Source organism: Falco biarmicus, chromosome 8 (assembly GCF_023638135.1).
Source record: "Falco biarmicus isolate bFalBia1 chromosome 8, bFalBia1.pri, whole genome shotgun sequence".
Taxonomy (NCBI): domain Eukaryota; kingdom Metazoa; phylum Chordata; class Aves; order Falconiformes; family Falconidae; genus Falco; species Falco biarmicus.
This window is the reverse complement of record NC_079295.1, coordinates 14,307,995-14,333,698: the sequence shown is the minus strand read 5'-3', so window position 1 is coordinate 14,333,698 and position 25,704 is coordinate 14,307,995. Positions and strand designations below refer to the sequence as shown.

General features: G+C 44.8%; 2 protein-coding genes and 1 long non-coding RNA gene across 3 annotated transcripts in view; 2 read left to right on the top strand and 1 right to left on the bottom strand.

Moving 5' to 3' along the window:
* Positions 1 to 2,116, top strand: part of LOC130153834 (uncharacterized) — a 59,753-nt gene extending 57,637 nt beyond the window's left edge. Inside the window, exon 4 of the long non-coding RNA XR_008823510.1 lies at positions 1,370 to 2,116. This is a non-coding gene — a long non-coding RNA (uncharacterized LOC130153834). The remainder of the gene's footprint in view (positions 1 to 1,369) is intronic.
* The window catches only part of CDK15 (cyclin dependent kinase 15), a 37,127-nt gene extending 13,262 nt beyond the window's left edge, over positions 1 to 23,865 (bottom strand). Inside the window, 15 exon segments of the mRNA XM_056349196.1 lie at positions 2,089 to 2,152; positions 6,230 to 6,303; positions 6,306 to 6,322; positions 9,604 to 9,607; positions 12,050 to 12,111; positions 12,113 to 12,152; positions 12,705 to 12,828; positions 14,839 to 14,858; positions 14,861 to 14,900; positions 15,678 to 15,772; positions 19,409 to 19,488; positions 20,075 to 20,172; positions 20,326 to 20,475; positions 21,375 to 21,735; positions 23,486 to 23,865. Of these exon segments, the coding sequence (XP_056205171.1) occupies positions 2,089 to 2,152; positions 6,230 to 6,303; positions 6,306 to 6,322; positions 9,604 to 9,607; positions 12,050 to 12,111; positions 12,113 to 12,152; positions 12,705 to 12,828; positions 14,839 to 14,858; positions 14,861 to 14,900; positions 15,678 to 15,772; positions 19,409 to 19,488; positions 20,075 to 20,172; positions 20,326 to 20,475; positions 21,375 to 21,494 (988 nt within the window). The 5' untranslated portion in view covers positions 21,495 to 21,735; positions 23,486 to 23,865.
* Positions 23,866 to 23,919: 54 nt separating this feature from the next.
* ALS2 (alsin Rho guanine nucleotide exchange factor ALS2) overlaps positions 23,920 to 25,704 on the top strand; it is a 43,681-nt gene continuing 41,896 nt past the window's right edge. The window contains exon 1 of the mRNA XM_056349193.1: positions 23,920 to 24,027. The gene's annotated coding sequence lies outside the window, so the exon portion shown is untranslated. The remainder of the gene's footprint in view (positions 24,028 to 25,704) is intronic.

Here is a 25,704-nt window from a genome sequence, read left to right as displayed (position 1 = left end):
CTATCCAAAACTGATTTGATTTAGTTCATGACTAGGGCAAATAGTCCCACCTTTATATCACTAACTTTCTTCTATCCAGACTGGTTTGTATAATCCAGGTGTGAGCCAAGTGCTTGGTTCCAGTATGTTGCTGGAGCAGCTTGAAGGCCCTTAGGCAGGCTCTGAGGAGGGGAAAGGGATGTTGCATCTCAAGCTGGCACAGCTACTGCCCCAAACACTGGCTCAGCACCCCTCTCCCATACGTTTGCTTGCATGGCGGAATGTTCCCACAGGAAGGTGTCCTCTAATTCCTGCATTTCTGTCTCCTCCAGCCGCAAAAGGCACCAGCATCACAGGATCACAGCATGGCACAGGTCAATTCTGCCCCACTGGAGTCCATTAGGGAAAATCTATGAAGCCTGAAAGCAACTCAGAGTTGAAAACTGCTTATGATGACTAGACTGGTCTTTACTGGAACTATTTCCATGCTGCCTAAGTGCCTGTCCTCTCCCTCCCAGCCCTGCCACTGGCGTCCTCCCCAGCTGCAGGAGACAACACGGCTGCTCAGACAAACTAGAGCTAAGCAGGAGCCAGTGCTCAGGCAGTTCTGGGCACTCACACATCCTCTTTTGTCTGTGCTAGTGTCTTTGCTAGCGTCTTTGCTAGCATAGCCTTAACACTTGCACTTTTAGATTGTCACTCTATATAGCATCAGGATACCTATCATAATTGCTGAGAGTTTTTGGCCTTGTATGAGCAGATGACTGGCATAAAAAAATTCTTTGTGATCAGTTTGTCCCATACACGAGCATTGTCCCATACACTTCCTCCCAGACTACCATTCCAAACTTGTAGACTACCCAGCCAAGCCTTCAACAACTTAGAGAGGAAAGTGCTTCCTCCAGCTGTCTGCTCTGTGCTTGCTCCCTATCCAAATTAAACTTGCTGTGGACTGCGACACATTCCCATTTCACGCTGGTTTGATTAATGTGTCTCAGCTAATTGTGTGAAGGATTCCAGTCCTTTAGACTGAGACCAGGTTATTGTTCAGCCAATCGTGGCTACCATGTGAAAATGGGGGCTGTTTAGTGTTCATGCACCAGAATCAAAGGAGGGGCATCTTGGATTGGGTCACAGAGCAACACCCACTTCTTTGAAAAGATGTTACTATGCTCTACTAAACCTGTAAACCTCTTGCTCAAAGCACGTCTTCTCCCTCCTCCTCTCCCCCCTGCTCTTTTCCCCCCTTCCAGATAGACAGGCTCCCCCCCCCCCCCCCCCCCCCCCCCCACTCTCTTAGGGTACAAGTGAGAGAGAATGGCTAGACTGTAGATGGGTGGAATTCACATTCTAGGGTTTTTAATATTTCACTTTTATATTTATCTTACAGAATGATCCTGCTGAGAGGCTGAGAATCCGTGCTCATCATTTCCCCCTCACTGACACTTGAATATATTTTCCCAAGAGAAAACATTAAACAAAAAGAGAAAGAGAGAAATGGGGAGAGAGAGGGAGAGGGAGAGTGACTGAGCTGGCTTTTCAAAGCATACTTCTCAACCTGCCCACATCAAAATAAGAGACAACTGGCCCTTTGAAGTCCAGGACACAGACTTCTCTACCAGCCCATGTGGAAATAAAAGAAGCCAGCTTTATAAATCACACAGATTTCTCACCTTGCCCACATAAAAATCAGGGACAGTGACCTTTCAAACTGAGGTTTAAAGGTCCCCAAACCAATCTCCATAAAAATAAGGAGGGTTCAGATAAACTGTGTCTCTAGGTACCTGTCAGCTTTTCCAGTCTAAACCAGGGGATGTTGGTCCTTTGCACAGAGGAGTGGAGACTAACTACATTGTCAGCACTTGCAGCAATGAAATCTTCCATCAGCCTAACATACCCAGCACTCAGTGTGCTACGCATGTACCTTTGCTTCTATACTAGGCCAATCCCAGTGTTGTTGTAGGTCCTACAATACCACTATCATTAGGTAGCTCAAGGGATTTAGTAACACTGAAGCACAGGATTTTTCATAATGAGAATTACTGACCCCAAAATTGAGCGGCTAGTGGCTTAGAGAAAAAGTTGGCATTCTTGTGAGTAAAATCCTACCAGGGTTATAGTTGGGAAGCCTGGAAAGTCCTAGCCGGGTGTCCTCAGTTAGGACGCCCAATAACTGTGAAAAATAAGAAAGAGAGTGAGAAGAGCAATATCCTCCTTCTGCCAGTCCTCTGCCTTGGTATGAAGCTGGGGGAACTGGTCTCAATGGAGAGAGACTAGGCTTTACTGTAGACCGGCACAGATTCACACTGCCCTGGCTGGTGCTGGATTTACCACTGTGCGTAAAGCACACTGACGTTTTAGCACTTGATTTTCTAGCAGAAAGGGTCCTGCTGAGACTGAATGTTGCTGCTGCTGGGAACATCAGTGGAAGTGTATGCAGCTTCACTGCCAGGTGCCACTCCTGCATGTGTTTGCCAGTGCAGGGGTCACATTGTTAAGCCCCTTTCACTGCTGAAGGTGTCCTCCTGCGCCAGAGTAACTGGGGACTTATTCTGCCCACTTGTGCTGGCAGCAGCCGATACACTCAGCAGCAGCAGAGGCTGTGAGCTGTGACAGAAAACCCTGCTGTTCTGAGGTGAAAAAGAAAAGCTGGCAGACAGGTCTACTGGTGGGTGCTAGAAAGCAGTTCAGTGTCTCATCCTCAAAGGTCCAGGGCTTCAGCAGTGTCTTTGGCTGTGAAGTTATTGTGAATTCTGGGCTTCAGAAGTAGGTCCTCACTGAGCAAAGCCTGGGCCAGTAAAACGTCCTCCAACCTCATTTTAGTTGCTGAAATGTGTGAGATCAAGCATATCTGGATTTCTGTGCCACTTGCGGTTGTGGATGTCTAGTGTTATTATTAGTTACCCCGAGCAAAGTGCCTTGTGCCTATTGATATGGATGAGTTGTGCTAAAGAGGTAAAGCCACATATTTAAGAAGAGTTCACAGCATGTGATATGATACTGCTAACTTCAAGCATTCAAAGCTTATCATCCAGGCAACACGCAAAATAATCAGATTTCCTTAAAAAACGGTGACTTTTTAACATGAAAAATGTCAGGGTTTTTTATTCGCTTTTTCTCCAACATTAGATTTGTCTCATATTAATTACATTTTGCATATGATAGACATCCTTAAAATAAATGCTGAGATATATGATATGGGGAACTTGGCTCCAAAGAAATTTGTGATAAAATTGCAAGAAATCAGGAATTAGTAAAAACATACATTAAAGAAGGAAGAAATATAAAGCCTTGTTGTTGTAGTTGTTATGCATCTGGTAGCTGATTGCTTTTCTCACAGTTGGGAAACAGCTGTGAGGGCAATTACAGCTACCTGGAGAAGACCGCTACAAGCAAGGACTGTATCTCATGGCTGGCACATATTAGCATGGTGATCTGTGGGAGGAGGCAAGCTAGGGTAGTTTGCTGTGCCCTGTGTTTCCAGACTGCTCATGGATTCAGCCTGCCACAGCACAGACTAAGGGACAGGGCCCCTGTCTCTGCTCAACTGTAAAATCAGTCTTGGAAGCTGCCCCAAATCAGCCTTGGAAGCTTGAAAGCTCCCCAAAGAGAAGGTGTCTTGCAGCATTCAGCCATGTGAGGATGTTGGAAGGAGGCTCACGCTATTTTGACAGTTCTGGATGAGGATGCATCCTTGACTGGTGTGTGTATCACATAAATAGGGCAGGTCTGCCCAAAGCAAGCTGTCCAAGCAAGGAAAGAGAGAGCTGGAATCTGAACCTGACTCCAGAGTTTGCTGTCTTTTTCTACCCTGTTAGCTTTCCAGGAACCCATAGCAAAGCCCCTATTTTAGAGATTTATTCTGCATTGAAAACCCAGGGGTGTGTTCTGAAGTGCCATCCCTGCCCATCTGGGCCCTCATTCTTCAAAGCTTCTTGTGAGCCATGGGACATCAGTCTTAAAAGCATCAGAGGGAGCTGGGAAAGTTCAGTACATAGTAAAATCATACTGTCCAGGGTCAGCTCAGCGCTCTGCCTCTCCTTGGTGAAGAATTTAAGAAAAAAGGTATTTGTGCATGCTTGTAGTTTGCTATGTAAGGTTTTCAGTAAATGCGTAAAGTTTGCCGAGTTTAGGTGTGAAAGCATTTAGAGCACCAGTCACTGAATGCTATATGAATATGGATTTATATTTATATTTTCTGAGTCTTTTCTTCAGACAAGATGCTATGTTTGAGTTTCCAAGATAATAGGGCAGTGATTTCCCCCCGCCCCCCACATAATACTTCCATAACTAGCACCGTCGGCCTAAGTAGCTCTTTCCTCTTTGTCCCCTTCCCATTTGGTCCTGCTACTGTTTGTGCAGCCTGATGATGAACTGGGTAAATAAACTGTTCTCATTTAGAGTAACCCAGGGAGAAAACCAAGTTATAGGTTCCCCAATTCATGTAGCCCCACATGTGAGAGATGACACAGGAGCAGGAATGAGAAGCCAGGGATAGAGATGGGGGATAAAGGCTACTTAAGGTGGTACTTGCCTGTAGGAGAAATGTTGGTAAAATGACAGTCAGTCCGTCCTGATGATTCAACAGGACAAACACATCTCGCAGAATGAGGATTTTCCAGCCATATAGCTATATGGTGTTTGAACCAACAGTCCTACGTGGAGATAAGCATGCTGGGTGATAAAGTCTCATGCACACAAATGCAGAAAGTCTCTAAACTAGTGCAGGGTGCCTCTATTATTAGTACATGAAAGGAGCTGGCTATTAGAAAACGGTAGGAATCCCCGTTCTGAACCTCACACTTGGCAAAATACCTCAAGTTAGGCATCGAAAGCCTCTAAGGAGCTTTGAAATCTTGGCCTAACAGAGCCTCATTCCAGGCTGTATAATAACATAAAACCTTCTGTGAAAGGCACTAATTATTTCATGGCTCTTAAAGCTTCCTCATGATTTTTAAATAAGGTTTTTTTTTTTCCTTCTATAGCACAAATCCTATTAATCATGGTATTAGTTATAATACTAGAGAAATGACGATGGGGCTATAACCCTCCAACTGCAAAACCACAGGAAATGTATCCAGAGATTTCAGAGCCGTGAGTGGAAGGATACCCTTCATTCGCACTCTAGGAAACTGGGCCCTGCCCTGGCTTTGAACCCTGTTAATTGGCCAAATATGGATTTTATTTTTTTTTTCTCTTCTCAATAATTCTTTTTTTCACTCTCTAAGAAGAAATCCAGCACAATTAAATGGACTGAACTCAAGACTAAGAACTGGACCCACTTGTCTGACTTATCACATTCTAGCTAAAAGCAGAGAGGAAACCCTACCAGGCAGGAGTGTTTCTGGATGAGGGAATTAAGAAGGAAAAAATCTGACCGAACAGACTTGAAGCTATGAAGTCCTTTGTCCTGACTTTCCACATGTCAGTTTCCTGTACTTTCTCCTTTGAAAACCACCTTTGGGAAACACTATGCAGGAGAGTGAATCCCTGGGAGGAGATGTGAAGGGGCAGACGCCTACAGCAAAACCCAACAGGAATCTATAGGTTGACCTTCCTGTCAAGTCAGTAACAGGGTCAGCAACAAGCAGTCAGGAAAGTACAGGATCCACTAGTGCTGGTAACTGCCTTAATTCTACCAAGCCACACTAAGGACGTGTCTCTGTGTTTCAGCTTCCCCAGCAGGAAAAATGGCTTAAGAGGCTCCTGAATATGTCTGCCCTCACACACTGCTGCCTTTATAAAGTAATTTCACACTTTCCGTTATGCCAAAGCAGTCTCTAGGGCTGCACCATAAACTGGATGATACAAAATGTTCCAAGTTAAAATGAAGAAGAATCTCTGAAAAACCTCAGGGCCTTGCCACTTTCAAGGTAGTTCAAGAGCAGTATTAGAGCTCCTTTGTGAGAATATGGTGTGCTGTATCCTATAGTAAGTAAAGGATTTAACAAGAGGAATAGAATTTGCAGTACCTGCACACCTTTTATGCCTTCTTCAATTTGATGTCACTTTAATTGGCTTTAAATTTTTGATGAGATGACAAACATCAAAGGAAAGTAATTTGATTTACTCCTGTGTCTGTGAGAAAGTTGCCACATATAAAATGGGTTACAAAGTCTGCTATGAACTTGGCAGATTGGACCAAATTATTTCTGCTATTCACAGGACTTACACTTGGGACTTCAAAATTAAGTAGAGGGCTGGAGCAACAGATTCTTTTTCTCTCCCTGAAATGGCGTATTTTACTCACCACCCAGATCTTCACCAACTGTTCATAAGCACCAGACGTTCCCACAAATATGAGCTGGCCCTGGATCATTTCAAAAATATACATCCTGCACTCCTGAAAGAAACCCAAAGTATTAAGTCATTCACGTACATGACATATAGAATACGTTTGTTGGGATGGACAGAGAGAGGAAGAGAGATAATTGCTGGAATGGAAACTTAGAAGTCCTGATTTATAAATGCAGAAATCCTGATGTCAGCGGTAAACCCTGTATATATTGCAGCTCAAGTCTGAAAACTACCAGCATGATACGTAGGTATTATATACCTACCTCATATCAGGACATGGGGTGTCTGTATATATGTAGATGAATACAGGATTCAGCAAACACTAATATTCCTCTACAGTATGATGGTAGGCAGGATGTAGTATCATAAAAAACCCTACTGATTGTGGGAAGTCAGGAAGGTTTCCTTTGGGAAGGGCCATCGTACACCCTTGGTTTGGTAGCACTGTTCTAAGCACTTGCAGCTGTCCCTTATCGCAAGTTGTATGTAGTATCAGTAATCTCATCCAAGTCCTACAGATTGGAACACTTGAATGAGAAAGGTGACAAGTCAAATAGGATGGGAGCAGGACCAGAGATAGCTCACATTCACATCCCTCCAGTATTTTAGAAAAAAACAGAGCAAAGAACATACAAGTCTGTTCCCATCTCCTTTTTCTCATCAGCACCATCCACTAAAAAAAAAGCCCCACTCTTCACCAGCAAGACAGATGGTGCCCACTAAGCACCATCTTTTTTTCCAGCACCAAACAATTTGTTCCAGGTCTCTTTCAATTTATGCTGTTACAAACCCATCTAAAAAGATGGTCGTGGCCGAAGCCTGTGGACTATTTGGTTGTTTTCTGTGAGGAAAAAGGTGCAAAATTGGAGTGGTAACCGTAGAAAAGATAAACAGGGAACTACTACACACTATATTGACTTGAAGGGTACGTTAGATGCAGAAAGAACCCAGAGGCACTAACCACTAGAGCAGTTTTTCCTTCAGAAGCAGTTAGCTTTTCACTGGAAAACTGGAGGCAAGATTTCATTAGCATAAAGAGCTCAGTGATAACATGAAGTTAAAGTATTCTTATTTTTATGCCATCCCTTGCTCTGCACTTGCGCCAAAGCAAACCAGACAGCTTAAAAAAACCCCCACTAAACCCTGCAAAAAGTGCTTAATTTTATTAAGGTGGATTAGTCCTCCTGACAAAAATAATGAGATAGTTGTGGTCAGGGTAGACTTACCTATTTGCAAGTATTTCCACCTCTTCTTGTATGGTGTAAAACTGCTCATTTAGTATTTCTTTTTCCTCCAAACCTCTCTTAGGTTTCCCACCTTTTCACTAAGCCCCATCCCAAGTTTTCAAGTTTTGGTTATAGCAAATTTGAGTCCTTTAAGCTTTGTCTAACAGGCTCTGAAAGTATTATTTTCACTTGCTGAGCAACAACTGGTAATCTCTTCTGGTCATCTGTACTGCTGTGTTATACCTTGCACCTTGTTTTTGCAATACCGTAGATGCTTTTCCTACCTGGCTGTGGTCAGTTGAAAGCCTGACATGCAGCTCATCTGCAGTATCCATTTTGGTCATCCTTGCACAACAGGTGATGCCAAACCTGTTTGCAGATCCACATCTAACGCTCTTTTCACAAACATCTCTGCTGCACTTTCCCTTAGTTTCCTGTACCCTAACCTTGGGTTTTGTAAGTTTAGCTCCTTGTTTGTCTAATATGCTCTTACAGAGTCCAGGCATCATGAAACTTCACCCAAAGCTTTTGTAACATAGATTTTTTGTGTTTCATAGCACTACCACATCACTAGATATTATTTTGGAGCCCACAGATTGATTCTACTGAGACCAGTGTCATACCAATGCTCTTGTTTTCACAGCTGATGTACCCAGTGGCTCACCCTATTTTGCAACCACAGGGGCTGCTGTAATCCACTGATTCCATTGCACAAGTTTAACTGTGTATGGTCAAAGCAATTTAGGTTCTCTTGAGCTGTGGGGAGAAGAGAATCAGCTCTATATGTTTTTGGAGCAAATGATCCTGACATTCACCTGCAGTTTGGGTTCTGATACCCTAGCTAGAAATGCTAGGATTAGACTGCCAACAGCAGAAACTTTTTTCCTAGATTCAGCTAGCATTTCCTAAGGATTACTCATGAGCAAGGAGTTCAAAAATTCAAGTCTAATGAAGCAGCCTTTTCAGCAATAGGGAAGCTGTCAGTTTGAGGAGAGGAATGACTGGTGGGTTGTTACAAGTGCACCTTCTGGTAGAGCTCTCTTTTGAATTCCTGGTTTATTCCCATTATCTCTGGAAGCCTTTAAACCCCAGCGCCTCTAATAAAGACAAATCAGTCAGAGCAACCACAACTGCCAGAAAGGAAGGGCCTTTTGTTTCCTGTAGTGAGACCTGGCTGACCAGCTGCCTTTAATGGCTGCTTGATACTGTATTGATAGATTAGTGGCAATTATCACTGTTTCTATCTCTGTTTCCAGATGAAATATGCTTTTCTTTAAAAAAAAAAAAAAGGTCCAGAAGTAGCAGCTAGAACAACTGACTGGACACCCCCCTCTTTTCCCACGTATTTTTGTCTATGTGTTAAAGCAGGACTTTGGAAGCTAGTACTAGTCATCATATTAGCCTTTCAGTAGAGGCTTTAACTTTTCCTTCTGAGATATGGGATTTACAGTTACTGCTCTGACAGCATTATGAGGATCCTTCTGTTAATGAGGATGATTCAAAACCATCTACTTTTAAATATTTCTAAAGATTTTGAGCTATTGTTGGTTTGTTTTTCCCCTTTTCCTTCTTACCCCTCTGATTTAATTCCTGAGGTCCTCTTATTCCTTCCAGTCTACAAGTTTCTCAAAGGGACTCGGCCCCATATAGAAGCCATGAGAAGAGCTAGGGCAGGAGGGGTCTCTCAGGAAAAGGCCTAGACATGATGTTTCACCATGTGCCAGATATGCACATGAATCAAGACAGTGACTGCTAAAGTAATAGGAGAGGTATAACTAATTACAGGGGTATTTACTGACCATAAACAGAGCCGGCTCAGACAGCATGGTTGCATCTGCCTACAATCCCTGGGGCAGGTTTGAACACTGCACTTACTCCTCAGTCTGCAGTGCTGCATCACACAGTAGAGAGACAATTTCATCAGGATTACGATCTAAGATATCTCTGCAGCATCCCAGAGTTCCCTCTCCACAGTTTTTCTGGCATTGGGAGATTGCAATTTTATATTTAACCAGAAATATATCCTTTCTCTTGTTCTTCACCTGTACAGTGAAGCCCTTAGCCTGTATCTCCCAGTTTGGCATAACAGGGCAACGTGAACCAGACTGGGGAGAAGGCTGTAGTGGGCCTGGCAGGCCCACGTTAAATGACTGCATGGGAACTCCTATTCAACATGAATCTGTCTGGGAAGATTTTTATTTTTTTTAATAGAAGATCAGACAAGGAAAGCCTGACTGAAAAGAAGAAATTACTTAAGGCACTCATGATGTTAGCAGCTACTAGTGCAGCACGTGCATAAAGCACTTGGTGTTTTTTTTTTAAAAAAAGTCATTCTGATATGCAGTGTGATCTCCCTGAAACATTAAGTCTCCCTGAAATCCCTTAATTGAATCTTCTAAAGTCCTGAAGAGATAGTGAGGGAGAAAGAGAGAAAAAAGATACAGAGAGATTAAAGCAGCTTTTCTAGTTAGTCCAAGAGCAAGAATCTCCTTCTATATCTCTTTCTTCATCTATTCAAGGCCTCATTCACTTCCCATGTGCCTCCCACTGACAGTATTGCTGCTCAAGCACACTATGCATGAATTGCCATAATGTTTTATTTTGTTATAATTGGTTTCTTTAAACCAATGGCTTTAACACCCACTGTCTCATGCCATTACCAAGGGCATTCTGACCTGCCTTCATGTAAATTGCAGCATCCAAAAGACACAGGGTTTTTTTTCCCTTTCTTCCCAATAGACAAGTAACATCTGTGTGAATTCACATTATTTCCTAATAGACAAAAATTGAACTTAAATGCAGTGTACATCAAGATAATAAATGGCTCTTGTTAGAGGAAGTTCCTGAATAGAGCTTACTGAAGTACTCTCTATTCTCTCAGCATGACATCTTTCTTTAGGGAAACACTTTGAATGTTGTTATTATAAGGAGGTGTTATAACAAAGATGCCTATAGTGTGAATGTAGTGCAGTGGGACTGGGAGTACTGTGCTGTGCGAGCTGGTCAGAGTGCCGGATGGGATCTTTGTATACCACTCCTGTGTTGCTATTCATTATACTAGAGCAGAGTTACGTAGTGGGCATGTTGGTTTTGCACAGCCAGAAATAGCAGGCTTTCTGTGCATAGCCAGGGCTTTGGACAGGGCTCAGCTATCAGGAAAAAACAAACAGGCTTATACCAGCATCTGCCTAATACAAACCCTCCAATCTGCTAGGCAGGCATCATCTTCAAACTCAGCAGACATTCCTGAGAGACTGTCTGGAGGGGAGAGGTGACAGGTAGTGGGGAAAGAAGACAGGACTGTTTAGATTGGCTTAGCAGCTGGAAGCCATTAGAATTTAGCAAGGTCTTCCTCCTTGGAGAAATCTTAAAGCAATTAAATTAGCAGCAGGCCTACGGAGGTGAACAAACTAAAAACTGCCTTTTCCCTGAACAGCCCTCCAGACTTAGGCCATCACAGCCTCCGATAAGCCACGTATCTCTGGAGGGGTATACAGCCTGAGAAGGCTTGGAGCTTTGCTGTTTGCAAACTTAGCCCTCTTCCTGCAGCCTCCTGCACTCCCACCCTTTCCCAGTACAACAGTTAAGAAAAGTCCCGGTGTGACAGGCACAGGCAGAAATAACTGGTTTGAAGAAAGGGTGAAGCAGCAATACAATCTAGTGATGTAAAATTGCCCAGAATGAGGGTGTTGTCCTGCAACTCCATGAGCTGCGTGTTATCCGTAAGTCTGGACGCTGTTGGTGGCAGTGGGCTCAGGCTGGCGCAGAAGGCAGATGAACCCTAGGGCCCAGCTACACATCAAGACCAGCCCAAAAGGACCAGTGGGACCCCTGTGAAGCCCTCATCCTCTCCTGCTTTCTGCCTGCTCTCAGACACCCCTATCCCTTCAGCTCGGCAAACGTGTGCCTTGTTTCCTGTGATTCCCAGCCACATTAAGATTATGGGATAGAGCTTGCAAGGTAACAAGACTTTAACAGAACACAGCCTTTCTCCTGTATGAAATGCAGAGTACATCTGAGATAGGTTCTTTGAGAAGAAGGACAAAGTATCACAGAAATAATGAAAATCTCAGACACCTTTCTACCTCCAGACCCATTCAGAAACCCTTTAATGCCATGTTTTGTCATCAAGGCCAAAGTTAATTGTTGGTGCAGTTGTGGATCCATTGTTTCTTCACAAAGCCATTGCTGTAGAGAGCTACTGCTGACTCTGCTGACCACATAGACACAAAACAGTATGTGCATTAAGTGAAGGTGTTCGTTGCAAGACCTGAAAATGCTTCATAAATGTTACCAAATGAGATGTACACATCTCATAAAAATTATCAGATGAGGCTTATATAAATCCATAGATGAGATGTAGTGGCATCATTCCCAAAAACTTCTATGAACCCAGTGGCAAAACAAAACAAAACAGAACAAAACTCCCCACTGCTCACCCATTTTCTGCTCACAGGTGTTAATGTTTACAGTGACTTAATTTAATCACATAAAGATGATTTTTCCCAATGGACCCCAGATGCTTTGAAATTGGTCAGTACCAGTACTATCTAGATCAGAAGAATAGTCTGTAGCACCAAGCAACACGTCAGGAGGACAGCACCAGAGAGGAGTACATCTGTCTGGGGATGGACTTGGTATGAGCAAGGCCTGCAAATAAAAAAGATTGCTGTATTAGGACAGTCCTTCTATCTGTATAGTGCATAGATGATAGTAATTTGAAACAGGACATTATTTACTCTTCGATCTTTAAACACAAGCATCCCAATACAGTTTACAAGCAATTGACAAAGAAAGTGTGTCTGGAATATCGCTGGGGCAGATCAGATAAAACAATATTGTGTTTTGCAGGGCTTTACCATTTGTGACTGAAGCAGCCATCCCAAACTAATGCCAAAAAAGCCTTTTGTTTCAGCACATTATGTGTACTCTACATGTTACATTTTCTGAACATAGAGGGGTTGATTATCAATTCTCTGGAACCAGTTTTATGTAGCAGTAATTGCTCTGACTTAAATGAGGTTGCTCCCTGCACGTATCGCTATAAATGCAAGAAAGGCTGGACTGACCACAGAAATAGTTTCCTGAAGTTCAGTAAGAGGTTATGCTTCTGTGCCTTAATTGGCTGTGGATACAGATCTATATGCATGCTAAAGCTTTGGTCTGAGCAGATATATTAGCAGTATCCAAACTGTGACTCACCAAAGTCAGCTAATTTGAGCTCACCAAGGCAACTGATGAGCAAGTTCTGGGGTTTCAGATCACGGTGAAGAATGTGTTGTTGGTGGACGTAAGCCAGGGCATGCAAAAACTGTAACATGAAGAGCTAGAAAAAGCCAACAAAAACCTGAAATGATTTCGTGTGACTTTGCATTGATACATTAGCTCTGAACTTAAGGAGAACTCCTGGAACCACACAGAGACCAAGCAAGTAAGAAAACAGTAAAAATCTCCAAAATTAGTAGAGCTGGCTGAGGAAGAGAAAACTGTGGTGCGGTATTACTGCCCTGCAGCTTTCTGAAGGTTTTTGGGTAGAATATTTGGCCGTGAGGGCAGTTATAGCACAGTCCCTCAGTGCACATTTTGGAAATTTAACTTGTCTTTAGAAATGGACTAGTGATTGCAGGAACAAGTTCAACATGCCAAAACACAGCTCCAGCTCTCAGAACAGCAGATATTCTGATTTTAGTGTTCAAGGCAAAGATGTACAGCAAGCAAAATGAAGGTTTAAGGAGCTGGAAGTTTTGCCCATTTGAGCCAGCTACACCAGCAGAGGGAGATCTACACCACCTCTTCCCAGGATAAACTGGACCAGTGAACTGATTTCCTTGACAGTCTGAATTGTTATCTTCAAGCTGGGAGAAAACACAAGGACCTGATTTGAACAGATATAGCAAGTAAAATATGATGAATGAAGCAAGCAAGCAAGAAAGCAGGAGAACAAGCAAGAAAGCCAGGAAGAAAGAAATATCTAACTCCCACTACCATGGCAGTGTAAATAAGCCTGGGGTAAAACAAGCTGGGCTGAGACAAGGTATGAAGGTGGACAGTGGATAGAAACGAAATACAGCAAAAGTAATTGGACTTCACCAGAAAAAATATTTTTTTTTACCAGAAGTTCAATGAAAGAGGAGGAAAAACAGTGACACCCATAGGTCATTTCTGTACCAGAAAAGTGTCCCTGTAATATTCTGCATACTCGCATCATGTTAGATAGGAACCACTCAAGAGAAAAAAAAAATAAAATTTGCCAGCAAAAATGAAGCAAGCTAGATAACCCCCCCTAAAGGAGCAGTAAATCATTTTGCAGTTTATTTCCTGCTGACAATGAGGATTGCAGACAGGAAAGCAGTACAGCTGGCTAGTGTTTATTCACAGAAATGCCAGTGAGTACGTTACAGCTGTGTACTCCATGTGCTTTACAAGCCCGCCTGGTAGCAGGACCCTCGAGATCTGTGCCAAAACTACAACACTGCATCTTGGATGCATCTGAGCTCTGAGGATGTTTAAAATCTGAGGCCCCAAGAAACTTCATTAAAATTGGTGTTGCTTAACAACTATCTGGAAAAAGATGTGAACAAGGTGGCAACATTTGAAGATGACAGAAGTATTTAGATTAGCTGTGATAAGAAGTGACAGTGAGGAACTTCAGAGAGATCTGACAAAGTCAGATGAATAGGCAGTTTGATAAGATACAAAGTTATTGTTGACAGCTGTAACATGAATTAACTGAAGCTGCTCGGGAAAAGGACCCAGGCATTCACTGAGGACATTCGCACTGAAACCTTAAGTCAGCGTGCAGCAACAATCCTGAAAGTTGATTAAATGTGAAGATGCATACAAAGGAGAGTAGGAGACTACTATAACATTAGTCTATAAAGTAAGGATACATCTTCTGCTGTGCTCAAGTCCAGTCAACCAATCCCAAAAAGCTGTGGTAGAAACAAAAGATATTTCAATGACTGTAAATATTAAGATAGTTCCAGATGAGGAGAAAGTGAGATTTGAGAGTTTTTAATTAGAGAGATGAATAATATATTCTAATGATAAGAGGATACAGATTTGTGCTGAGACATTTTCTTGCCACAAGATGTCATCGTTCACAAAAGCTGAATATCTTCTTGCAGGCTGAGGACATGGGAAGAGGGACTAACTGAAAAAAGGCTTTGGAGATTGAGAGTGAGGTTGTTAAATCTTTGTCAAAGGCAGATTTTCTCCCAGTTTTTTGTCATATATGGAATAAATAAATATTAGTAAGTAATTTATAGTGACCATACATGGTGGAAAATAACACTTCCTCATGCTTTAAGGGATACTAGTCTTCTAATGAACTTACCATAACGCTGCACAAATGGATCCTCCAGGATGCTGGCCCATGTACTGTGCTAGATCTGTGCACTAAATAAAAGAGAACTTGAGGCAAAAATGCTTCTACCAAGAATGCCTCTTCTCTAAGTAGAAAAAATATGCAAGCACTACAAAGATGCCTCTTTCACCTCGGCAAACATCTGATCTGATGCTGCACACAAGGATATGCTTAAGTGCTGGGTCAGATCATGGACCTGGCTAACCTGTTATCTCATCCTAGCAGTTTATGACCTGAAGCTGACCATTAACAGAATCCATACTTGTGCCAGCATTAGTCATAAAGCTGTTGCAAGAAGACATTGACTGTATATTTTCCTTATAATTTGGTTGATAGCTATCAGCAAAAGCAACAGAAGTAACAAGACTCATGCAGAGAACTTTTTGTTGGCATCCTCCCCTCTCCATGAAAGCAACCTGCAGCTTGGTCATGGTGAGCCAGTGGGATCAGCCAAATCTGACCCCAGCTGGGATGTGAGCTTGTATCATTACTCCCTATCCTTGCTGTGGCTCACGAACAGTGCTTTTATTGTGTTGTCAGGGCAGAAATGGAGGAAAATAGTGTCTGCCACCCTAGCAGAGGCAAGATGTGGAATAATTTTTGCATACAGCTGTGGCATATACAGAAAGAAAAGAGTAAGGCTGTGTGGCTGGAAAGGAGGAGATCAAGAAGGAAAATCAATCACTGCACTAAAGAATTACAACTTGTTTCTTTACAGATGTCTCATAATGCAGTAAATTCATTACGCAGCCACTTCCCCATACTTCCCAGTACCAGCTCCACAGGAAGCTAGAAAAACATCAACTCACCATGTATTCCAAGACAAATGTTAGTGTCTCCTTGGTCTGGACAATGTAATGAAGAAGTACTATGCTGGCATGTTTCAAATGATTGAGCAGAGAAGCTGGAGAAACACAAAAGGAAGATCAACTTAACCACTGCTGGAAGTGGAAGGAGAGAGTGCACACAGCAAGGCAGTGAAAATAAAAAACTGAGGAGAAATACTCCAGACTTGGCAGTTCTGTAAGAAGCGGCAGCTACTGAGTCTGGAGGAGGTTGGAAAGGCTCCTTAGAGAAGCGAGCATCAGTGCTCCAGGCTTGGCAGGAACGCGTCCTTCTCTCCGAGGTGGGATCTTGCCTCTGTCAGAAATAGCAGTTCACGGTTCCCAGCTGACAGCTTCTCAGCTGAGGAGAAATAATTTCTTCAAGGCAAATGCCAAGAGACAGGGGCTGGGAGCTCCCAGAGCCAGAATGCCGCAGCCCCCAGCCTGTCACTGAGCTTCTCATCCTTCTCCCATCCACCTCCTGACATATGCCCTCAGCAGGGCCCCTTAGGAGAAACTGGGGTGTGTGGGGGGTGTGGGGGTGTGGGGGGGTGGGTGTGTGTGTGCATGCTGAGGAAGGAGCTGAGTTTCTGTCAGCTTCCAGCTTCACAATATCAAGGTGTAAAAATCTGTCAAAAGAAATTATAGATGCTAGCTGAATTCTGAATTTAGCTCTGTACTTTTAGCTTGGAGAAAGCATATTAGTTACTTTCTCTGGTTTAAAACTGAAAGAGCAGAGATCATGAATTTACTGAGTGAACCGTAACTTCTTTGTATTTATACAACTTTGGCACATTTATTCTTTTGGCTTAACCATCTAAAAGCATCACTGCAACTGTGGTCCTGGTCTTTAGGTGCTGATATGCCTTCACCGAGTCTCAGCACATCTAGGCTGTGATGATGGAGGGGGCAGTACATGGAAGAGCCTCTGCCTCTGTGTAGACCACAGAGCACCACTGACTGATGCTAAGACAAAAGCTACAGCCTTCTGAGCCTTTCAGCCTTGCGCTGGGCCTCTCACGATAGAGCAGGCTCCAGCTGACACACCCATGAAGGCAGCTTCTCAGCAGAAAGTCTCAGAGATAGTCTTTGTGGGGGAAGAGCAAGCACAGCTTCATCATTTGCTACCTTAGGTTTGAGACAATAGTTGCCGCAGCTCTGTACAGAGGAGGGATATGAGGATATGGAATATCCCAGCTCCACCTGTGGACCCCTGGCACTGCTGAAGAATCTGACCCAGCTGTTATGCTGAAACTGTGCACAGAGAGAAGCCCCAAAGCTCAAGAAAAACAGAGGTCCCTGACTCCAGATTTTAGTTCAGTTTTTGACATAGCAGGATAGCCTCGGAGATGCTCCAGAATCACCTTTTCCTGCTGATTAAAACCAAATTAGTTTACTGTCAGACCACACAGTGCTACAAATTCTATTCATATAAGGCACGGGCATACAATCTTGTTTCTGCTGAATTAGCTGAAGCATACAATACAGAGCTTGGGCTGGCCATGGGAGGCCAAATGAGTTTTGGTCCTGGATAAAAGCTGCTTTCTGTTTTTCCAACAATTTGCAAAAGATATTTGAAAAGTTTCATGCTGGCAAAGCAAATTTATACTGGATTAGCACTTTGCCTTTTGTGACCATAACAATTTTACCTGGTTCTAAAAGCCCTACAGCGAGATACAGTGTATTACACAGCTGTGGCCTAAGCATATGTCAATACTGAGACAGCTGAGCATTAAAGGATGCCTGATTCAGCATCCCAACTACTGGGAACAGCACAGATTGTAAATTAGTTCTTGCACAGAGCTTGGTGCTGCTGCTGCTATGCTGCCTCTAGTACTGCTAGTCCATTTAACTACCACCAGTATGTTTCCAGTGCATGGCAGTATGAACCTCAAACATGATCTACATTGTACCTAATTGCCTACAAAACCAGTAAAGATACTCTGGCTAGATCCCATTTGCTAACCTGGCTCTGTGATACCTCAAAAAGCCCATACAACCAAGAGCTGTTGCTCCAGAGGAGCAGTACAGAGGGTCCACAGTAATATGGAGAATTCGGCCCCTGTGCCTGAATCAGGCCTCTGGGAACTGCTGCTCACTTGGTTGCTTCTACAACCCCCTGCTGGGGTGTCAGGTGCTGCAGCCAGAACTGAGCTTTAAACACATTTTGTCTCTGTGGGGTTTCCTGGGGTGAAGCAGCTTTGTCAGGGGGGTGCCATTCCTCCAGGGTAGCAAAGAATGCACCACCTTAATAAATCTTGTGCTTTGTTTGCGCTACTGACTTACACTGTAAATTTGAGGTGTCAGATGCTGCAAAGCTCACCACTACACAAAAGATCTACTTAAAGTAGACGCTTCATAGGGTCACTGTTGTTTGCTCCCATAATGAACAAAGTTAAGGCTCTCAGCCTGCCCAGTAGAGCATGTTAAAGGGGTGCTACTGATCTTTAGAGCATCATTAGTTCTGTGTAGATAAAGCTTTTAAGGCTTATTTTACTGGTGGGCTACAAATGTAAACACAGAGCAAAAGCATCACAGCAAATAAGTGTACAGGAATCTGCAACACAAGTCATTTTGTAAATAGGCATATTTTGGTACCTCTCTGCTTTCACCCAGAATTGGACTAAGGACTTTGTAAACTTTCTTATCTTAATTACACTGCTACAAAACCTGGAGTGGGTCCACTGACCTCTCGTTATTCTGAGTTGACTGGTATGAGAGTTCTTCTATGCTAGGGCTGCTCTGTGAAAGCTGGCACATCTGTTCCCTGACTCTACATCCCCACAGTGACAAGATCAACCCTAGCTTTGAACTGCAGTAAGAATAAAACCCCAACAAAGTATGTGTGACCTCTTACATTGATAGCTCTCACTAATACTGGACTGGCACAAAGGTTGCATATTTCTGTGCACGGAAGAAACCAGATTATGATCCTCTTGGGGTTGTAGAGCAGATAAAAATAGAAGTCTTAATCAACCAGGCAGTTTGTGAACTTGGTCTGCAGGGACATGTAAATACATTCAGCCAAAATCAAGCACTTAAACAAAAGCATTTCTTTCTCAAAGAAATTGAGAAAGCTGCAGACATTTTGCCCAGAGTTCTACAAAGTTGACTGATAGAAAGAATTTTTCACTGGGCTGCTATGATAGATGTTATTAAACACCAGTTTTATTGAAAGCATTTCTCTTCAGGCTGGGATCTGTAATGCTCCAGGTATCAGCCAGGAAAGTGGCACCATTTGTGATAACAGCAAGCAGACACACTGGTTCAAAGGGCACATAGAGTCCACAACTGTCCAATGCAACAGCAGCAAAACCTGTCCAGTGCTAGTGTATAGAAATGGGAGTGAGAAAGTGACTACGGAGCAGGCAGCAGGCAGGAGGTGTAAGTGGGCCGCTACACTGCTAGAAAGGACATGCTCTGGCTACAGCCGGCACTTTCCTTATCCCAAGCTCGGATGAATACGTTACAAGGGATTATATCGGCCAGCAGGTTCCCCCTCTGTCCATTGCATGCTCAGCCTGCCCAGGACAAAGACCTCCTTCATGACGGGATAAGGAAACTGAGTTTTAGGAGAAGGACAGCTGGCACATCAAGTAGGCAAAAAAGGACTTAAGAAGACATCACATGGAGCTTTTTGAGGTTAAAAAAAATGCTCTCCAAGAATGATGTCCCTCAGTCTTCACTGATGTTTGAAGAATCTCTTTTTGTCTTACCTTCCCAAATGGTTGTAAAGGGCATTCCCTCCTCTGCCTCCAGCCTGACCACTTTCAATACCACCAACTGGCCGTTGGTCCTATCAGGGCAGAGTGGAAGGTCACATGAAGCTCCTCAGTGCTCAGCATGACATTAACAGTCTTCCGGGTTGCTCAACACTTACTCAAGCAAAATTTCTATGGCTTCTCTCTGACCCCGGTCAAGCTCAGAAAGGAATTACAAACCCATCTCCATCTTGTCTTCATTATCAGCGAAACAGGAGCCAGCCTGCCTGGCTAGAGTAGCACAGTCCTGCTGATCATATTGCTAGAGTGTGGCTTTGGGCAGTGTTCCCACTCAGCCCTCTCACAGCTTTCCTGCCCCTGTGTGATGGCAGCATGGCCTCATCCCCAATTTTTCCATCACGCAGGGATCCCTCATTTCAAGGAAAACCCTCGCTCCCTCCCTGGTAGAGCCAGACAACCTCCCGGTGTGCTGCTGAGGAGCAGTGTCTTTGTGGAGCCTACATGGCTGTGGTGGAGGAGTGCCCTGGAAAATTGGGATTGGGCTCTGTAAATAACCTGATTAAAGACAAAGCTGGAGTTTTGATTTGCCTTTATCTCCCATAAGAGGTGTTTTCAGCAGGCACTGGGAAGGCAAGAATGGCACCCGTGGTCCTTGCTCACCTGCTGATCCCCTTGTACACAGTTGCACAGGATCCTTCACACAGCTGCTCCACATGTACCTAAGATGTGGCAGCACCAAACAGGATGCCTTGTTTCTGCTTCACAAAGAAACTAGAATGTGTTTTAGATTGCTGGATAGAACAAGAAACTACTAGCATGTCATTCAGTAATTAAATACTGATTCATGGCTGGAATAATCATTGGATGAAATAAATATCTCCTGTCTGGCACTATGGATGCCGCACACTCACCCATTTGAACCTCTCCGCACCATCCTGCCCCTGGAAAGGATCAATGTAACTCCAGGGCCTCTGTGTCCTGCACCTCCAGCTCTGGAAGGTGTAGAGCTGCAGGGGCTGCAGTGAGGGTAGAGGAAGGGGTGCTCTGGTTACATCCAACAGCTGGCGCAGGAAAAGGTGGCAAACTATATCGCTGGCAAACCACCACTTTACTGATGTGATTCTTTCCTTTCTCCTTGATTGCACTGGCTTTGAGCACTTCACATCATTTTCATCTCCCCCCCACCAGTCACAGATCTCGAGTACAGTTTCACAGCTCCGTCTGTAAGGGGAGCAACTGTCTCTATGTTCCTGTCTTGGTAAATGGTAGCGCTCACTCTGAGATCACACAAAGATAAAACTGCCTTAACTGCAGAGGATGCTTCTACCATTATAATTTGAAATACATGTTAATTCTCTCTTACCCTTGATTTATTGTTCTCTAGACAGCAAGCTTTTAGGGCAGGGACTAAAAACCAAATGCAGGAGTGAAATTTCAGGAAGTTTAAATTTATGCCTTCTCCTCCTTAAACACACCCCCAACCCGCTTCCTCACCACTATATAATTTACACAGCTTGTTAATTTGGCCCATACTGCATAATGGTGCCATAAACTATACAACTATAAAACCAGTAGTAATGGCTGACAGGCAGGCTGCAAGCTCCTTCTGAGCAGCTCCATTGGATGGATGCCTGCATTATCATTTGACTCAAATGTAACAGGATTTGTAATCTATGGCATGCTGCCTTCTCCAGAACTGTAGGTTGTTGGCTCCCTCCCTGTTTTACAATCCTTCATTGGCATGGAGCCGGAGTGCAGTCTTCTCGTTCATCACATCAAACACATTTATTGTCATTTAAGGCACGGAGTCCTCTTGCAGTAGCTTCACAAGCCTGAAGCTGCAAAGTTTGATGCTGTCTGGTTAGAAGCAAATGTGAATGTTTTGCACTGCCAAAACAAGCGGAAGAACCCAGGCTTAACCCATCTCAATGCAGAAGTATCACAGTATGATATTAAATGCCTCTGCTGTAGATGCCACTTCCATGTGCCCAAGGTCTTGGATATGTTAGGAGCCCCTTCTCTCTGAACAGCAGCTGCAGCATCCTGGTCTGACAGCACTTACACACAGCATGTCTCCCATGTTGTCCTTTTTCAATTAACATGTATCTCGGTTTTTTGTCCTTTGCTCTTCTTCATCCCTCCATCTGTAGTAACAGTTTGTATGACTCACATGAGGTCCCTGCTTCAAGGAGTCTTGTGATTTCTGCAGTTTTTCTTTGAAAGTCCAACATGCAATGATCCAAATTCACCCCTGGAGTAGCTTCGTTGATCTCAGTTCATTTGGCACATGACCTCCAAAAACAGCCAACGTTTTTTCATACCTAAAGTTAAAGAATTAAGCAATAAATCCAGATTTTCTGCTCATACAAATGTATTCCAGTTAAGCAACTCTCAGTGTAATATGTCAGGTAATGAAGTGACAGGTTTGGTACAGGAACAGACCTTGACTTCCCTCCATGTCTTGCAACGCAGTTACTACACCAGGCTTTAGGCTTCAGCCGTTAGGCTTCAAGTTCAGCTATCTGAGCAGTGTGGCTGAGCTGTGCTTTCTGCAGGAGCTGTACGTTGACTGTCCTTGCTGTGGTATTTATGTTCTTAGCCATGATGTGGTGGCCATGTCAGCATGGGGAGCTTCTGTCCCTGTTGGATCACTTGTCTAAGGGATGCAATGAGTTGTAGCTGATAGAAAATAGTCTTGTCCACATGTTAAAATAGCCAGAGGAAACTGATTAATCCAGCCCAAAATAGGTTGCATCAATTATGTACTAAGCAGGCAATGCACAGTGGACTTACAGTGGAATTGTACAGGTGAAAGTCCCCTTTTTTCAGTCCCTCATGAGTAGGACTCGCTGTGCAGCTTCCTAGGACTAACACCCAACCCACACCGAGAAAATGCAGGCAAGGGTGGAGGGAGCAGGCATCATACTGTGGAATTCTTATGCTGACCCCTTACATCCCTCAGTTTTCACTTGAATGCATGATGTGAAATCTTCCCTTTGCTTCATTGTTCTGGTGTCTAAGAATAACGCTCTTTCCTTGAGCAGAAGGGGTTTTTTTACGCCAAAATGTCCTGGGAATGCAGGAACAATTTCTGTGTCTCACTGCAACCAAACTACCCAGCCTCTGCATGGCAAGAAGAAGCTAACATACCTGGAAGGCTTGATTTCTTTCACATTATTTTCCTTTGCACTTCCCAGTTAGCCATAATTTACTAAACAGCTATCATCATGGACTTCAGTCTGCTATTTCTTTTCCATGTATTCTTTGAGCCGTGACAATTCAGCAGTAATGTGGATGTGCTGTCCAGGCATGAGAAAGGTTGTCTAGACACGACATACTCAGCAATAAACTGGTTACGCAAGCATCATTCGCACATCTGTGCAAAGTTGCTTATTCTGGAAAATATTGTGTATTGTTATGACCATATTTACACAAATGGACTTTAAAGATATGTTTAAGCATAAATAATACTTGCATTTTAAAGGAACGGGAAGATAAATGCACAAAAAGTAGACAATAGCCAAATCCACGTATCGATTCATACGAAGAGTGTTCATTTTGATGTTAGGTACGTTTTGTGTCAGGTAGTAGGGGGGAATTGCTCTGTTACAAGGAAAAGTCAGTTGTGCTGGTTAGCAAGAGCTGGAAAATGAAGCAAGCATGGCAATTGGTTCTAGGTATTGAAAAAAATTATGGAATACTAGTTCTGGTTAGCAGAGGAAACTAATAAAAATGTTCAATAGTTTTCCTTAGAAAATGTGAGAGTTTATAAAGGAGAGCCTGTACCTGTCTTCAGAACAGTTGTTTTTAAAGAAAAGGTTCAGGTGATCTAAGAAATAGCCTACCAGGTGCTGACATAACATGAAAGGCAACACCTTACTGAACTTGTAGAAGCGCATACCTGTGGTATGTATATACCCATATAGGCGTGTGTATAGTGTACATATAGACATATAGGTGTGTATATGTAGTGTACATATACACATATAGGTTTATGACTTTTAAACATATTCTGCAAAACCTACGCGTGGATAAAATCATACATGGGGTGTGCGTGCAGTTAGTACTCACACCTCTGCGCACCTCGGAGACCCCTGCGGGAAGGCCGGGCTTTGCTCAGAGGCTCCATGCGGGGGGGCGGCCGGCCAGGGAACCCCCCTAGCTGCTGATCAGCTTCCTGGGGCGGGTCGCAGCTTTGCTCTTTAGTTGCGCCTCTAATACTTTTCAATGCACGTTCAGTTCAGGTGCCTTGCCCGCACGCTCGGTGCCGGTGCCGAGGCCGTAACAGCGGCGCCGCACAGCCAGCCAGCCCCCCCGCACCCCGCCACCTCCCGCCTGCTGGCCCTCCATGCCGGGGGAGGGGAGGCCGGGCCGGCCCCCCGCAGGCCGCTCTCTGCCCGGTTTGTCCCGGACAGGGACCCGTCGGCGCCGCCGCCACCGCCCGCCCCCCGGCCGCGGCCTCGCCGCCCGCCGTCCGTGCGCACGCGCGCGGGGGGACGCTGGGCCCCGCCCCCTGCGCGGCGGAGGCCCCGCCCCGCGCCCCCGCGTGAGTCGGCTGCGCTGCGCCCCGGGAGCGGGCGGCGGGGCCGGCGGGCAGGGAGAGCGCGGCGCGGGTGAGGCGGCGGCGGCGGCGGCGGCGGGGCGGGAGGGGAGGTGGGGGTAGCGCGCCGTGCCGCGGGGAGGAGCGGGGCCCGCGTCACTTGGGGCGCCGGCCGGTGCGGTGCGGTGTGGGCGGCGCTCCTCCCGCGGCCCCGCGCTGCCGTTGGTCACCCGCGCGCTCCCTCGCCCCACCGACGGCGCCTCAGGGCCGGCCGCCCCGCCTGGGCGTCCCTCCGCGCCGCTGCCCGGGGACCGGCCGGGCCGCAGGGCAACAGGTGGGGCGAGCTGCGGGGGCGAGGGGCGGCGAGGGCGATGGCTGCCCTCCCCTGAGGGCAGGCGGGGGCCTGGCTGGCCGGGGGGCCGCGGGCCGGCCCCGCGCCTCGCACACCTGCGCCTCAGGGCAGGGCCGGTGCTGATGTGCGGCGCTGGGGGCCGGGGCAGGCCCCTTCGCAGCCGGGCGGGAGGGGGCCCCGGGGAAGCTGGCGGAGAGGCTACGGCACGGCTCTGGCTGGAGGTGCGGGCTGTCCAGCTCCTTTCGCCTCGGAGGGGCTGGTAGAGCAATGATGTTGAGATTTATTTCTGTAGCTTCCTAAAGGACTCCTCCCTTTGGATGGGAAGAGGCTACCTAAACTTTGAATAGTGCGCCCTTTATCTTCTCCCACTTTTCTTTCAAAATCCTTTCTCTTTGCATAGCTTGGTTACTCAGGAGCAAATGCAGTTTCAACTTTTGGAGTCTGTTACGTGATAGTCTGGCGTGGCCGCAGTATCGCGTACCGGTGGCATAGCGTGCTGTCACTCTTGCAGCCCTCTTCAGCGCAAAACGTTTTGGTGAGGCCCTGGAGAGCAGCTAGCATAGTCGTAGGTGTTGGAAGCTGATCGCTGCTGTTGTAGTGCAGCAACTTATAAAAAACAGCTATACTTACCATCTTTCAGTTTCTGTGGAGTTAACTGTTTTCAGAAGGGAAAGCACCTGAACATGAGCAAAATTAGGAAGGTGTTATTTCAAAAGAAAAAGAGGAGGAAGGGACATTCAGAAATTTTTGAGCCTCGTAAGAGTTTGGTAAATTCTAAATGATTAATTGCGTGCTACAGCAGTTTTCAGCTGTGTTCTTTTAGCTGATACTAGGTCCTCTCTTTGTGGTTTGTTTTGGTTTGTTTTGTTTTTCCCCAACTGCTTTACTGCTATACCTTGTTTGCTACCATCTCTCATTCACTGGATCTGGCATCAAAACCTTGAGCCGTTTTCCAAAGGGATCGCTGCTTTTACTAGCAAGTTTTGTTTTGCTCTGAGCAGTTGTTAATCTCACAACATTAAAAATAGTGGTTGTACCCACTCGGTGCTCACCAAAACACAAGGGCTTCTTCAACTGGTAACACATTTTATGTGAACCACAGTTACCGGTAATGATCATATATGTAGATGAGACTGATGTTGACAACTTGGTTTTGAATTAGGAAGCTTGGAGGTAACCTCCTTCAGAACCTGAGTAGATAATTTTGTGTAACAAACTTGTAGTCTTGGTAGTGTAAGTTTTCGGTAAGTATGATGGACAAATTTATTAAAAATATGTTTGTAAATATGTAAGTAAACATGTCTGAATGTTGTAGAGGTGTTTGTAGTATTTATGAACTGTAGCAGGTAAATAAGCACATGAGACTGATGGGAGTTCTAGTAGTTCTGAAAGCCAGGG